Below are 14,555 nucleotides of genomic sequence, written 5' to 3'. Positions count from 1 at the left end.
GCCGGGGAGAAGGAAGCAGAGGAGAAGAGGGGAGAGGAACCGGGGAGAAAGAAGCAGAGGAGAAGAGGGGAGAGGAGCCGGGGAGAAGGAAGCAGAGGAGAAGAGGAGAGGAACCGGTGAGAGGAAAAGCAGATGAGAATGAGGGAGAAGGAGCCGGGGGAGAAGGAAGCAGAGGGAGAAGAGGGGAGGAGAGGAGCCGGGGAGAAGGAACAGAGGAGAAGAGGGGAGAGGAGCTGGGGAGAAGGAAGCATAGGAGAAGAGGGGAGAGGGAGCCGGTGAGAAGGAGCAGAGGAGAAGAGGGGAGAGGAGCCGGGGAGAAGGAAGCAGATGAGAAGAGGGAGAAGGAGCCGCGGGCTAAGGAAGCAGAGGAGAAGAGGGAGAGGAACCGTGAGGAAGGAAAGAGAGGAAGAAGAGGGGAGACGGAGGGCCGGGGCGAAGGAAGCAGAGGAGAAGAGGGGAGAGGAGCGGGGATGAAGAAGGAAGCAGAGAGGGAAGAGGGGAGGGAGAGGAGCCTGGTGGAGAAGGAGCAGAGGAGAAGAGGGGAGGGGAGCCGGGGAGAAGGAAGCAGAGGAGAAGAGGGGAGAGGAGCCGGGGAGAAGGAAGCAGAGGAGAAGAGGGAGAGGAGCTGTGGGAGAAAGGAAGCAGAGGAGGGGAAGGGAGAGGAGCCGGGGAGAAGGAAGCAGAGGAGAAGAGGGGGAGAGAAGAGCCGGGGGAGGAAGGAAGCAGAGGAGAAGAGGGGAGAGGAGCTGGGGAGAAGGAAGCAGAGGAGAAGAGGGGAGAGGAGCCGGGGAGAAGGAAGCAGAGGAGAAGAGGGGAGAGGAGCCGGGGAGAAGGAAGCAGAGGAGAAGAGGGGAGAGGAGCTGGGGAGAAGGAAGCAGAGGAGGGGGAAGGAGAGGAGTCGAGAGAGAAGGAAGCAGAGGGGAGAGGAGCCGGGGAGAAGGAAGCAGAGGAGGGGAAGGAGAGGAGTCGAAGAGAAGGAAGCAGAGGAGAAGAGGGGAGAGGAGCCGGGGAGAAGGAAGCAGAGGAGAAGAGGAGAGGAACCAGGGAGAAGGAAGCAGAGTAGAAGATGGGGAGAGAGCCGGGGAGAAGGAAGCAGAGGAGAAGAGGGAGAGGAGCCGGGGAGAAGGAAGCAGAGGAGAAGAGGAGAGGAACCAGGGAGAAGGAAGCAGAGGAGAAGAGGGGAGAGGAGCCGGGGAGAAGGAAGCAGAGGAGAAGAGGGGAGAGGAGCCGGGGAGAAGGAAGCAGAGGAGAAGAGGGGAGAGGAGCTGGGGAGAAGGAAGCAGAGGAGAAGAGGGGAGAGGAGCCGGGGAGAAGGAAGCAGAGGAGAAGAGGGGAGAGGAGCCGGGGAGAAGGAAGCAGAGGAGAAGAGGGGAGAGGAGCCGGGGAGAAGGAAGCAGAGGAGAAGAGGAGAGGAACCGGGGAGAAGGAAGCAGAGGAGAAGAGGGGAGAGGAGCCGGGGAGAAGGAAGCAGAGGAGAAGAGGGGAGAGAAGCCGGGGAGAAGGAAGCAGAGGAGAAGAGGGGAGAGGAGCTGGGGAGAAGGAAGCAGAGGAGAAGAGGGGAGAGGCGCCGGGGAGAAGGAAGCAGAGGAGAAGAGGGGAGAGGAGCCGGGGAGAAGGAAGCAGAGGAGAAGAGGGGAGAGGAGCTGGGGAGAAGGAAGCAGAGGAGGGGAAGGAGAGGAGTCGGAGAGAAGGAAGCAGAGGGGAGAGGAGCCGGGGAGAAGGAAGCAGAGGTGGGGAAGGAGAGGAGTCGAAGAGAAGGAAGCAGAGGAGAAGAGGGGAGAGGAGCCGGGGAGAAGGAAGCAGAGGAGAAGAGGAGAGGAACCAGGGAGAAGGAAGCAGAGGAGAAGAGGGGAGAGGAGCCGGGGAGAAGGAAGCAGAGGAGAAGAGGGGAGAGGAGCCGGGGAGAAGGAAGCAGAGGAGAAGAGGAGAGGAACCAGGGAGAAGGAAGCAGAGGAGAAGAGGGGAGAGGAGCCGGGGAGAAGGAAGCAGAGGAGAAGAGGGGAGAGGAGCCGGGGAGAAGGAAGCAGAGGAGAAGAGGGGAGAGGAGCCGGGGAGAATGAAGCAGAGGAGAAGAGGGGAGAGGAGCTGGGGAGAAGGAAGCAGAGGAGAAGAGGGGAGAGGAACCGGGGAGAAGGAAGCAGAGGAGAAGAGGGGAGAGGTCAGTCTCACAGGTGAGTGTATGTCCTCCAGCAGCAACACAGAGCAGCGTTCACACTGCAGCAGGGTCACAGCTCTCTGCATGATCTTCCTCACTATCTTCTCCAGGTCTGTCTGTTCCTCAAACAGGTCATTCACCACCTCTAGCAGAGCCTGGAGGAGCACAACAACAACACTGACCACTCTCTCTATTTGTCTAAGAAATGGAGAGAGAGAGAGAGAGAGAGAGAGAGAGAGAGAGAGAGAGAGATGAGAGAGAGAGAGAGAGAGGAGAGAGAGAGAGAGAGAGAGAGAGAGAGAGAGAGAGAGAGAGAGAGAGAGAGAGAGTCTAGAGAACGGTGTAGTGTACAACTCCTCAGAGGGTAAAACGTTTAGCTTGTGATTGTTGTAAGACAACATGTTTTCCCATTTTTTGTTGTGAACAGTAGATTCAATGTGTACAGTAAACTGTTTGTCCCTTTAAATGCAGTAAGACATCTAAATGATGGCTTACATAATCAGTACTAATCATCTTGTTCATGGTTGGAAGTCTAAATCAACATAAATTGAGAGACAGACAGGCTTTGTGAGAGACAGACAGGCTATGTGAGAGACAGACAGGCTATGTGAGAGAGACAGGCTATGTGAAAGACAGACAGGCTATGTGAGAGACAGACAGGCTATGTGAAAGACAGATAGGCTATGCACTCTTAGAAAAAAAGGTGCTATGTAGAACCTAAAAGGGTTCTTTGACTGTCCCCATGGGAGAACCCTTTGAAGAATCCTTTTGGGTTCCATGTAGAACCCTTTCCACAGAGAGTTCTACATGGAACCCAAAAGGGTTCTACCTGGAACCAAAAGGGTTATCCTATGAGGGCAGCCAAAGAACCCTTTTGGAAGCCTTTTCTCTAAGAGTGTATGAGCCAACTCACTCTGCTCCTCTCGTACTCCTTCCGAGACTCTGAAAACAACTTGGCATTGGAGATGGATATTCCACAGAACGGTAGATACATCTGCAGCACCTGATGGGGGGAAAGCAGAGGAGAAGACAAAAATAGTTGTAGTTCTGAGGCTAAATGATAAACAGGAAAAACAACATCTATAATTCAGTGGTTGGAGTCTGATCTCAACTTTTCTGTGTTCCTTCTAAACAGCCAAGTCACAAAATCCATCAGTGGGATTTAACAAACGTTTTGGGGCGTCAAGCGTATCTGTGTATGCGTGTGTGTCTGCGTGTGTGTCTGCGTGCGTGTGTGCGTGCGTGTGTGCATGCGTGTGTGCATGCGTGTGTGCATGCGTGTGTGTATGTGTGTGTGTGTGTGTGTGTGTGTATGTGTGTGTGTATGTGCGTGTGTGTGTATCCGTGTGTGTGTGTGTATGTGTGTGTGTGTGTATGTGTGTGTGTATGTGTGTGTGTGTGTATGTGTGTGTGTGTGTGTACGTGTGTGTGTATGTGTGTGTGTGTGTGTGTATGTGTGTGTGTATGTGTGTGTGTGTATGCGTGTGTGTATGTGTGTGTATGTGTATGTGTGCGTGTGTGTGTGTATGCGTGTGTGTATGCGTGTGTGTATGTGTGTGTGTGTGTATGTGTGTGTGTGTGTGTATATGTGTGTATATGTGTGTGTGTTGGTGGCTAGTTCACCATTAATAACGTTCTTCTTTTCTTCAACGTCTATTAACACAGCTGGCTGCTTTCCTCTTAATGGAGTATTGATTTAGTAAATGAATGACTCAGGTAGTAAGTAGGTATTCTGAATGTGCTAGACAACAAGCAGACTGTCGGCCGTTCAAAAACAGCCGTGGGGTACCCAGACCTATTTTCCAACACACACTGAACCTACGTCTCAACCCAACTCTTTGATATGTGCTGCCATTTCTCTCAAAGACTAGGTTCAAACAGACTAGCAAATAGCATGGATCACAAATAGCATGGATCCCAAATAGCATGGATCACAGATAGCATGGATCACAGATAGCATGGATAACAAATAGCATGGATCACAGATAGCATGGATCCCAAAAAGCATGGATCACAGATAGCATGGATCCCAGATAGCATGGATCCCGGATAGCATGGATCACAGATAGCATGGATCACAGATAGCATGGATCCCAGATAGCATGGATCACAAATAGCATGGATCACAAATAGCATGGATCACAGATAGCATGGATCACAAATAGCATGGATCACAAATAGCATGCATCACAAATAGCATGGATCACAAATAGCATGGATCACAAATAGCATGGATCACAGATAGCATGGATCACAAATAGCATGGATCACAAATAGCATGCATCACAAATAGCATGGATCACAAATAGCATGGATCACAAATAGCATGGATCACAGATAGCATGGATCACAAATAGCATGGATCACAAATAGCATGCATCACAAATAGCATGGATCACAAATAGCATGGATCACAAATAGCATGGATCACAGATAGCATTGGTCCCAAATAGCATGGATCACAAATAGCATGGATCACAAATAGCATTGATCCCAAATAGCATGTATCACAAATAGCATGGATCACAGATAGCATTCATCACAAACAGCATGGATCGCAAATAGCATGGATCACAAATAGCATGGATCCCAAATAGCATGCATCACAGATAGCATGCATCACAAATAGCATGGATCACAGATAGCATGGATCCCAAATAGCATGCATCACAGATAGCATGCATCACAAATAGCATGGATCACAGATAGCATGGATCCCAAATAGCATGCATCACAAATAGCATGGATCACAGATAGCATGGATCACAGATAGCATAGATCACAGATAGCATGCATCACAAATAGCATGGATCACAGATAGCATGGATCACAGATAGCATGCATCACAGATAGCATGCATCACAAATAGCATGGATCCCAAATAGCATGGATCCCAAATAGCATGCATCACAGATAGCATGGATCCCAAATAGCATGGATCACAAATAGCATGCATCACAGATAGCATGCATCACAGATAGCATGGATCACAGATAGCATGGATCCCAAATAGCATGCATCGGAAATAGCATGGATCCCAAATAGCATGGATCCCAAATAGCATGCATCACAGATAGCATGGATCCCAAATAGCATGCATCGGAAATAGCATGGATCACAATTAGCATGGATCACAGATAGCATGCATCACAGATAGCATGGATCACAGATAGCATGGATCACAGATAGCATGGATCCCAAATAGCATGCATCGGAAATAGCATGGATCACAAATAGCATGGATCACAGATAGCATGCATCACAGATAGCATGGATCACAGATAGCATGCATCACAGATAGCATACATCTGTGAAAATTATTTTAACAAGGGGTTGCCAAGGATTGCACGTCTTCATAAAAATGAGTCTGTATCTATCACTCTTTTGAAGAATGCATAAAGTGTTGAAAAAGAGTTGACGCTCTTGTTTAACTAAATCCTGCCACCTGGTGGGCATTAAGGAGGACTCCGCGGCTAATCCCAAATGGCTCCCTGTTCATTACTCACATCATTCCCTACATAGGGTCCATAGAGTCCTGGTTTAAAGTAGTGCATCATGTTGGGGAATAGGGTGCCATTCCCTACGTAGGGCCCATAGAGTCCTGGTTTAAAGTAGTGCACCATGTAGGGAATAGAGTGCCATTTAGGATGTCAAAACAAAAATCAACTGGCCACTAAGAGAGAAAAAACAAATTCACAGGAAATAGTTGAATAGGACCAATATGTGAAAAAATATGTACATTAGTCAAAGCCCTATAGCTGTAACATCCGTATTGGGGTTAGTAGTGAAAGCCCTATAGCTGCAACATCCGTATTGGGGTTAGTAGTGAAAGCCCTATAGCTGCAACATCCGTATTGGGGTTAGTAGTGAAAGCCCTATAGCTGCAACATCCGTATTGGGGTCAGTAGTGAAAGCCCTATAGCTGCAACATCCGTATTGGGGTTAGTAGTGAAAGCCCTATAGCTGCAACATCCGTATTGGGGTTAGTAGTGAAAGCCCTATAGCTGCAACATCCGTATTGGGGTCAGTAGTGAAAGCCCTATAGCTGCAACATCCGTATTGGGGTCAGTAGTGAAAGCCCTATAGCTGCAACATCCGTATTGGGGTTAGTAGTGAAAGCCCTATACCTGCAACATCCGTATTGGGGTTAGTAGTGAAAGCCCTATAGCTGCAACATCCGTATTGGGATTAGTAGTGAAAGCCCTATAGCTGCAACATCCGTATTGGGGTCAGTAGTGAAAGCCCTATAGCTGCAACATCCGTATTGGGGTTAGTAGTGAAAGCCCTATAGCTGCAACATCCGTATTGGGGTTAGTAGTGAAAGCCCTATAGCTGCAACATCCGTATTGGGGTTAGTAGTGAAAGCCCTATAGCTGCAACATCCGTATTGGGGTTAGTAGTGAAAGCCCTATAGCTGCAACATCTGTATTGGGGTTAAGTAGTGAAAGCCCTATAGCTGCAACATCTGTATTGGGATTAGTTCGTATTGGATATTCCTGTGTGTGAAATAATAAGTTAAAGGTATAGGTTTAAAAGGTTTTTAAAAAAAAGCTTGATTCTGAGACAGTAACACTGATTTCCCATTGGTGGAGATAGTGGATTTGTTGTCAATGACAATAATGAATTCTCATTGTACAGGAACTTTAGTTTTACCACTCTTCTATTGGTCCATGAAGCCAGACAAGCTCAATCAAGCCCAGCTAAAGGATTTGAAATGACTTCTAATAGTATTGTGAACTCAGGTGTGCTGTGGACTGACCTTCTCGTCGTCCTCAGTAAAAGGTGTTCCGATTGGGTTCTTGTTGATGGCCTGCACAACCCCGATGACCTCTCCATCACTGTTACAGATGGTCATACACAGGATGGACTGGGTCTTATAGCCGGTCAGCTTGTCTATCTCGTCACTGAACCGATGGTCCTACAGGAGGAGACATATAGGAGAGGAAATGTTACAAATACTGTACACACACACACACACACACACACACACACACACACACACACACACACACACACACACGAATAGAAACACATATACTCATCTATTTTTACATTCCGAAATCAGAGACAGCCTAAAATCAATCTGAACCGACAGAATAGATTTGATGGGAGGAAATATCAGTATATTAGGGAATGACTGTAGCCTAGTTAATATGGGTCAAAACTGTACTGTACTGTGTTAATGTAGCCTACAGCACCGCAGTGTACTGTGTTAATGTAGCCTACAGCACTGCAGTGTACTGTGTTAATGTAACCTACAGCACTGCAGTGCACTGTGTTAATGTAGCCTACAGCACTGTAGCAAGAGCTACATGGTATTCTTATGTGCAGTGCACCAGAGACCTACAGGTAACTGCCAAAATAATGAAAACCCCAACATAAAGTGTCTTAATAGGGCGTTGGGCCTCCACGAGTCAGTACCTGGAACTATTGGAGGGCTTTGGGCCACCACGAGTCAGTACCTGGAACTATTGGAGGGCTTTGGGCCTCCACGAGTCAGTACCTGGAACAATTGGAGGGCTTTGGGCCACCACGAGTCAGTACCTGGAACTATTGGAGGGCTTTGGGCCACCACGAGTCAGTACCTGGAACTATTGGAGGGCTTTGGGCCTCCACGAGTCAGTACCTGGAACTATTGGAGGGCTTTGGGCCTCCACGAGTCAGTACCTGGAACTATTGGAGGGCTTTGGGCCTCCACGAGTCAGTACCTGGAACTATTGGAGGGCTTTGGGCCACCACGAGTCAGTATCTTCTTCTAGCCATAGTAGCCAAAATAATGGGCAATCGGGTATTTTTATACATGACCCTAAGCATGATGGGATGTGAATTGCTTAATTAACTCAGCAACCACACCTGGTGTCTATATACATGCATCTCTCATTTACTCAAGTGTTTCCTTTATTTTGGCAGTTACATGTACACCTTATCGCTCTAATACAAATGTATATCCCAAATGTGACCCTATTGCCCAACAGGGCCTGCACTATATTTTCAAAAGTAGTGCACTATGGAGGGAATAGGGTGCCATTTGGGACGACACATGTAAAATAAATTGGTCCACTGGGTCCTAGGACTGGGCTTAACATCTCTCAAAACCACACGAGGCTGCTCTATTCCTGCTAGCCTGTTGTCCAGATCCGCCAGATACCCAGTTCCCACGAGACCCGACCAACGTCAACATGTTGCCTCTGCCTCGCGAGGCGCCCACGGCCGTGATATAACGATGTATAGGCGCGACTGGTGGATGGGACTCCGGAGATGGTGAGAGATGGAGCTTGCAGCCTTGCAGGGAATGAAATGGCCATGGTTTTCATATCCCTGTCTATGGAGGAAACGATGGTGGATGGGCAGTATTTTTGTTAATGTAATTGTAATAATTACACATCATTTTTTGCTCCAATTGTTGTCATGGTGATAATGTGTGGATGGCAGCATAAAACGGAGGTGTCCTGATACGGGAAGGATATACAGCACCTTCAGAAAGTATTTACACCCCTTTACTTTGTCCCCCCAAAAATGTGTTACAGCCTGAATTTAAAATGGATTAAATGTAGATGTTTTTGTCACTGGTCTACACACAATACCCCATAATGTCAAAGTGGAATAATGATTCTCAAGACCTTAAAAATAAGCAGAATAATATCAGGATACCAAGTCAATTCACGAGGTGCTCTGGAACAGACTGTTGTTCAGGTTCTGTAGAGAGAGAGAGAGAGAGAGAGAGAGAGAGAGAGAGAGAGAGAGAGAGAGAGAGGATGCCGTTTCAGCTGGAACAGACTGTTGTTCAGGTTCTGTAGAGAGAGAGAGAGAGAGAGAGAGAGAGAGAGAGAGAGAGAGAGAGAGAGAGAGAGAGAGGATGCCGTTTCAGCTGGAACAGACTGTTGTTCAGGTTCTGTAGAGAGAGAGAGAGAGAGAGAGAGAGAGAGAGAGAGGGAGAGATAGAGAGAGAGAGGATGCCGTTTCAGCAGGAACAGACTGTTGTTCAGGTTCTGTAGAGAGAGAGAGAGAGAGAGAGAGAGAGAGAGAGAGGGAGGATGCCGTTTCAGCTGGAACAGACTGTTGGTCAGGTTATGTAGAGAGAGAGAGAGAGAGAGGGAGGATGCCGTTTCAGCTGGAACAGACTGTTGTTCAGGTTCTGGAGAGAGAGAGAGAGAGAGAGAGAGAGAGAGAGGATGCCGTTTCAGCTGGAACAGACTGTTGTTCAGGTTCTGTAGAAAGAGAGAGAGAGAGAGAGAGAGAGAGAGAGAGAGAGAGAGAGAGAGAGAGAGGATGCCGTTTCAGCTGGAACAGACTGTTGTTCAGGTTCTGTAGAGAGAGAGAGAGAGAGAGAGAGAGAGAGAGAGAGAGAGAGACTGAAAGGATGCCGTTTCACATTTTGTCTTCCACTTTGACATTACAGAGTATTTTGTGTAGATCGTATCCATAGAGGATTCACACACTTTAATGTCATGGTATTTAGATTCTATATCCCACTAATAGCATTGAGTCAAAATGAAATATTACAATTTTGCATTTGGGGTTTGCAGTGATAGTTGTAATTTGGAAAACCTGATGTTTCCACATTGATAATGTCTACCTCATATGCGTTGGGTATGTTTACAGTCTCCCCATGCTCTGCCACGTATCCGATAATGCCCTTTCCCCACGGCACCTGCACCTCGTTAGAGTTCAGAGTGCTCGATGAGGGTCGCACGGTGGTGCCCAGGTGCACGTCGAATAACTTAGACACGAGCGTTCTCTTGTGAGAGGGTCCCTCAACTAGGAATAGCGAGCACCTATCCGCATCCACCAGGATACACACATTGATTAGGATCTTATAACTCAGGTTGGTCATGTCCAGGTCATTGGAGACATCTTTCACCAACTCAAGGAAGAACTCCCTCTCGTTGGTCTCCTTCAGTCTGTATTTGTAGTCGATGGCACTGGAAGCGTACTGGGGCACATTGACCCTGGATTCCAGAAGGGCGCTCAGAATGTGCCCGGTTGTTGGCGGCAAAGAACTAGCTTTGCGCAGTAACGCTCGGCGTCTCATGCTGGACTGGGAATCATCGTGTTCCCTGTGACTGGCGTGCTCGTCGTAGGTTCTGTGCGCGGTGGTGGCTTTGGACCGGGCGAAGTTCCGTCGCAGCTCCATGTGGGAGGAGCGGCGTCGGAGACCGTCAGGGTTGGTCGGCCAGAGGGGGTCCCTGGGCACTCCGCCACGCTTTTCCTCGGCAAGGGAGACTTTGGACGGCTGATGGTCCTTCAACCACCTGCTCACCGGATCGCATTTTCCTTTACGCACGACATAGTCCTCAAAGAGGTCCGGGTGGCAGTCCAAAAACGCTTCCACATCAGAGAAGTCAAAAGTAGTCATCGGGGAAATTAATAAAAGACCTTAAGAAGAAGCAGAATAATATCAGGATAACAGGAGTTACCAAGTCAATTCATGAGGTGCTCTGGAACAGACTGTCGTTCAGGTTCTGGAGAGAGAGAGAGAGAGAGAGAGAGAGAGAGAGAGAGAGAGAGAGAGAGAGAGAGAGAGAGAGAGAGAGGATGCCGTTTCAGCTCTTCATTTACTCCCTGCTGCTATTTAAAACAATCCGTCGTCGTCCTCTTCTATGGAATGCTGCGAGCAGAGATTTTCAGCTAGAGTATTAAATAAATGATTAATGAATTATGTTTACTTCTTGAGACTAAATTGATGACGCCGAGTGTAGCAAGTTGAGGGACTATGTGTCAGTCAGCTGAGACTACAGCACCAGATGCCTTGGTGATTCTAAAGCTTCTACAATGCAGATCAGGAGGAAAGCACTGTCTGCTTGCCTGTAGCTGCTCTCGCTCTCTTTATTTGCCAGGGACACTTGAAATAGCACCCTATTCCATATTTAGTGCACTGCTTTTTGCCAGGGCCTATGATGAGTGAATAGGGTGTCATTTCAGACACGGGCTCTCTCTCTTTACAGGGCTCCAATTTAAAATGAATGAGAATATTATATTACATTTCCTTTGAATCATTTTAGAGTGATTGCGGCCAAATATATTGTGTGTGTGTGTGTGTGTGTGTGGAAAAGAACAGAGTGAGATAGAGAGGGAGAAAAAGAAGAGAGAACATTAATATTAATGTCCAAGTTCTCCTTTGTAGACAGACACTAGCCAGCCCATCACACCGTGAGAAGCCAATTACCACTTTATACAGCAGATAAATAATCCTCCCTCTGGTGTCAGATATGGAACACCAACGTTGAAGTTTATGGAGCACAATTCGTTATTTACAGTGTGATTTACTATCCATATGCACATTTTAATTACATTATTCAAACACTATGCTTGCGTCTAAAATGGCACCCTATTCCCTATAAAGTGCACTACTTTGGACCATCCTCATAGGCTCTGGTAAAAAGTAGTGCCCTATATGGGGAATAGCGTGCCATTTAGGACTCCCATCCTTCTGGATAAACAACAATAGTTGATAATATGCAACAGAAAAAGCTGAGTGGTAGGACTAACAGTAATGATGGAGATGACTAAAGGCTGAGTGGTAGGACTAACAGTAATGATGGTGATGACTAAAGGCTGAGTGGTAGGACTAACAGTAATGATGGTGATGACTAAAGGCTGAGTGGTAGGACTAACAGTAATGATGGTGATGACTAAAGGCTGAGTGGTAGGACTAACAGTAATGATGGTGATGACTAAAGGCTGAGTGGTAGGACTAACAGTAATGATGGTGATGACTAAAGGCTGAGTGGTAGGACTAACAGTAATGATGGTGATGACTAAAGGCTGAGTGGTAGGACTAACAGTAATGATGGTGATGACTAAAGGCTGAGTGGTAGGACTAACAGTAATGATGGTGATGACTAAAGGCTGAGTGGTAGGACTAACAGTAATGATGGTGATGACTAAAGGCTGAGTGGTAGGACTAACAGTAATGATGGTGATGACTAAAGGCTGAGTGGTAGGACTAACAGTAATGATGGTGATGACTAAAGGCCAAGGACACAATCTTACTCCAATCCTACTATTTTATACTTTTATATAACTTTCTGTATTTTCGAGCCGTTTTTACACTGTGTACTATAGATGTTCCTGCCAAAACCAGCAGCTGGATTTACCCACTGTTTATTTCTTTCTTTCTAGAACTCATTTTACAATTACATCGCTCCCCGCAGAGTCCACAGGGAGTGGATATTTCTTGTTTTCAAGGATACAGTCATTTCAACTTAACTTTCGTTTCTCCTGAAAAACAGAAGCAGTGACTCTGTTCAGGTGTCTTTCTATGTTTAACATCTCTTTTGCAATTGAGTCCTGCATGGGAAAGTGGGATACCTAGTCAGTGGCACAACTGAAATGTGTCTTCCGCATTTAACCCAACCCCTCTGAATCAGAGAGGTGCAGGGGGCTGCCTTAATCAACATCCATGGGTTCACTGCCTTGCTCAAGACGACCAATTTTTACATTTTCAGTTTGGGGATTTGATCCAGCAACCTTTCAGTTAATACTCCTACACTCGAACCACCGGGCTACCTGCCTGGGTAAGGTTAACAACAGCAGCACAGACACATTTTTTTATTTAGCTAAGCAAGTCGAACCAGGGTCTGTAGTGTTGCCTCTAGCACTGAGATGCAGTGTCTTAGACCGCTGAACCAGGGTCTGTAGTGTCGCCTCTAGCACTGAGATGCAGTGTCTTAGACCGCTGAACCAGGGTCTGTAGTGTCGCCTCTAGCACTGAGATGCAGTGTCTTAGACCGCTGAACCAGGGTCTGTAGTGTCGCCTCTAGCACTGAGATGCAGTGTCTTAGACCGCTGAACCAGGGTCTGTAGTGTCGCCTCTAGCACTGAGATGCAGTGTCTTAGACCGCTGAACCAGGGTCTGTAGTGTCGCCTCTAGCACTGAGATGCAGTGTCTTAGACCGCTGAACCAGGGTCTGTAGTGTCGCCTCTAGCACTGAGATGCAGTGTCTTAGACCGCTGAACCAGGGTCTGTAGTGTCGCCTCTAGCACTGAGATGCAGTGTCTTAGACCGCTGAACCAGGGTCTGTAGTGTCGCCTCTAGCACTGAGATGCAGTGTCTTAGACCGCTGAACCAGGGTCTGTAGTGTCGCCTCTAGCACTGAGATGCAGTGTCTTAGACCGCTGAACCAGGGTCTGTAGTGTCGCCTCTAGCACTGAGATGCAGTGTCTTAGACCGCTGAACCAGGGTCTGTAGTGTCGCTTCTAGCACTGAGATGCAGTGTCTTAGACCGCTGAACCAGGTTCTGTAGTGTCGCCTCTAGCACTGAGATGCAGTGTCTTAGACCGCTGAACCAGGGTCTGTAGTGTCGCCTCTAGCACTGAGATGCAGTGTCTTAGACCGCTGAACCAGGGTCTGTAGTGTCGCCTCTAGCACTGAGATGCAGTGTCTTAGACCGCTGAACCAGGGTCTGTAGTGTCGCCTCTAGAACTGAGATGCAGTGTCTTAGACCGCTGAACCAGGGTCTGTAGTGTCGCCTCTAGCACTGAGAAGCAGTGTCTTAGACCGCTGAACCAGGGTCTGTAGTGTTGCCTCTAGCACTGAGATGCAGTGTCTTAGACCGCTGTGCCACTCGGGAGCCCAAAATTATAACACTAAACTGTACAGATATCTTAATTATTTTGACATTCAGCTCTTGTCTTAACCGCCCTACACGTGTACATGACTTCGCTCTACCCAGGGAGTGTGTCTGTATTGCTATTCAACACCGCACTGTTACCTGGGAGTCCAGTAGCCTTGTCTCTCCATATCCTGTCCTTCTTAATAAACAGGGCTGTAGTCCAGTAGCCTTGTCTCTCCATATCCTGTCCTTCTTAATAAACAGGGCTGTAGTCCAGTGGCCTTGTCTCTCCATCTCCAGTCGTTCTTAATAAACAGGGCTGTAGTCCAGTGGCCTTGTTTCTCCACCTGTAGTCCTTAATAAGAAGGGCTGTAGTCCAGTGGCCTTGTCTCTCCATCTCCAGTCGTTCTTAATAAACAGGGCTGTAGTCCAGTGGCCTTGTTTCTCCACCTGTAGTCCTTAATAAGAAGGGCTGTAGTCCAGTAGCCTTGTCTCTCCATCTCCAGTCGTTCTTAATAAACAGGGCTGTAGTCCAGTAGCCTTGTCTCTCCATCTCCAGTCGTTCTTAATAAACAGGGCTGTAGTCCAGTGGCCTTGTTTCTCCACCTGTAGTCCTTAATAAGAAGGGCTGTAGTCCAGTAGCCTTGTCTCTCCATCTCCAGTCGTTCTTAATAAACAGGGCTGTAGTCCAGTGGCCTTGTCTCTCCATCTGTAGTCCTTCTTAATTAACAGGGCTGTAGTCCAGTAGCCTTGTCTCTCCATATCCAGTCCTTCTTAATAAACAGGGCTGTAGTCCAGTGGCCTTGTCTCTCCATCTGTAGTCCTTCTTAATTAAGGATCTGCCC

At 47.6% G+C, this 14,555-nt stretch overlaps 1 protein-coding gene across 1 annotated transcript in view; it reads right to left on the bottom strand.

Annotated features, from left to right (window-relative positions):
- Positions 1 to 10,209, bottom strand: part of LOC115187739 (dual 3',5'-cyclic-AMP and -GMP phosphodiesterase 11A-like) — a 32,796-nt gene extending 22,587 nt beyond the window's left edge. Inside the window, exons 1-4 of the mRNA XM_029746751.1 lie at positions 9,732 to 10,209; positions 6,915 to 7,073; positions 3,069 to 3,158; positions 2,170 to 2,310 (exon numbers count right to left, since the gene is read on the bottom strand). Coding sequence (XP_029602611.1) covers positions 2,170 to 2,310; positions 3,069 to 3,158; positions 6,915 to 7,073; positions 9,732 to 10,187 — 846 coding nt within the window. The 5' untranslated portion in view covers positions 10,188 to 10,209. The remainder of the gene's footprint in view (positions 1 to 2,169; positions 2,311 to 3,068; positions 3,159 to 6,914; positions 7,074 to 9,731) is intronic.
- Between the last annotated feature and the right edge of the window lie 4,346 nt (positions 10,210 to 14,555).

This window comes from Salmo trutta, unplaced genomic scaffold (assembly GCF_901001165.1).
Source record: "Salmo trutta unplaced genomic scaffold, fSalTru1.1, whole genome shotgun sequence".
Taxonomy (NCBI): Eukaryota; Metazoa; Chordata; class Actinopteri; order Salmoniformes; family Salmonidae; genus Salmo; species Salmo trutta.
Note: the sequence above shows the minus strand (reverse complement) of the source record. Positions and strands in the feature narration are given on the sequence as shown.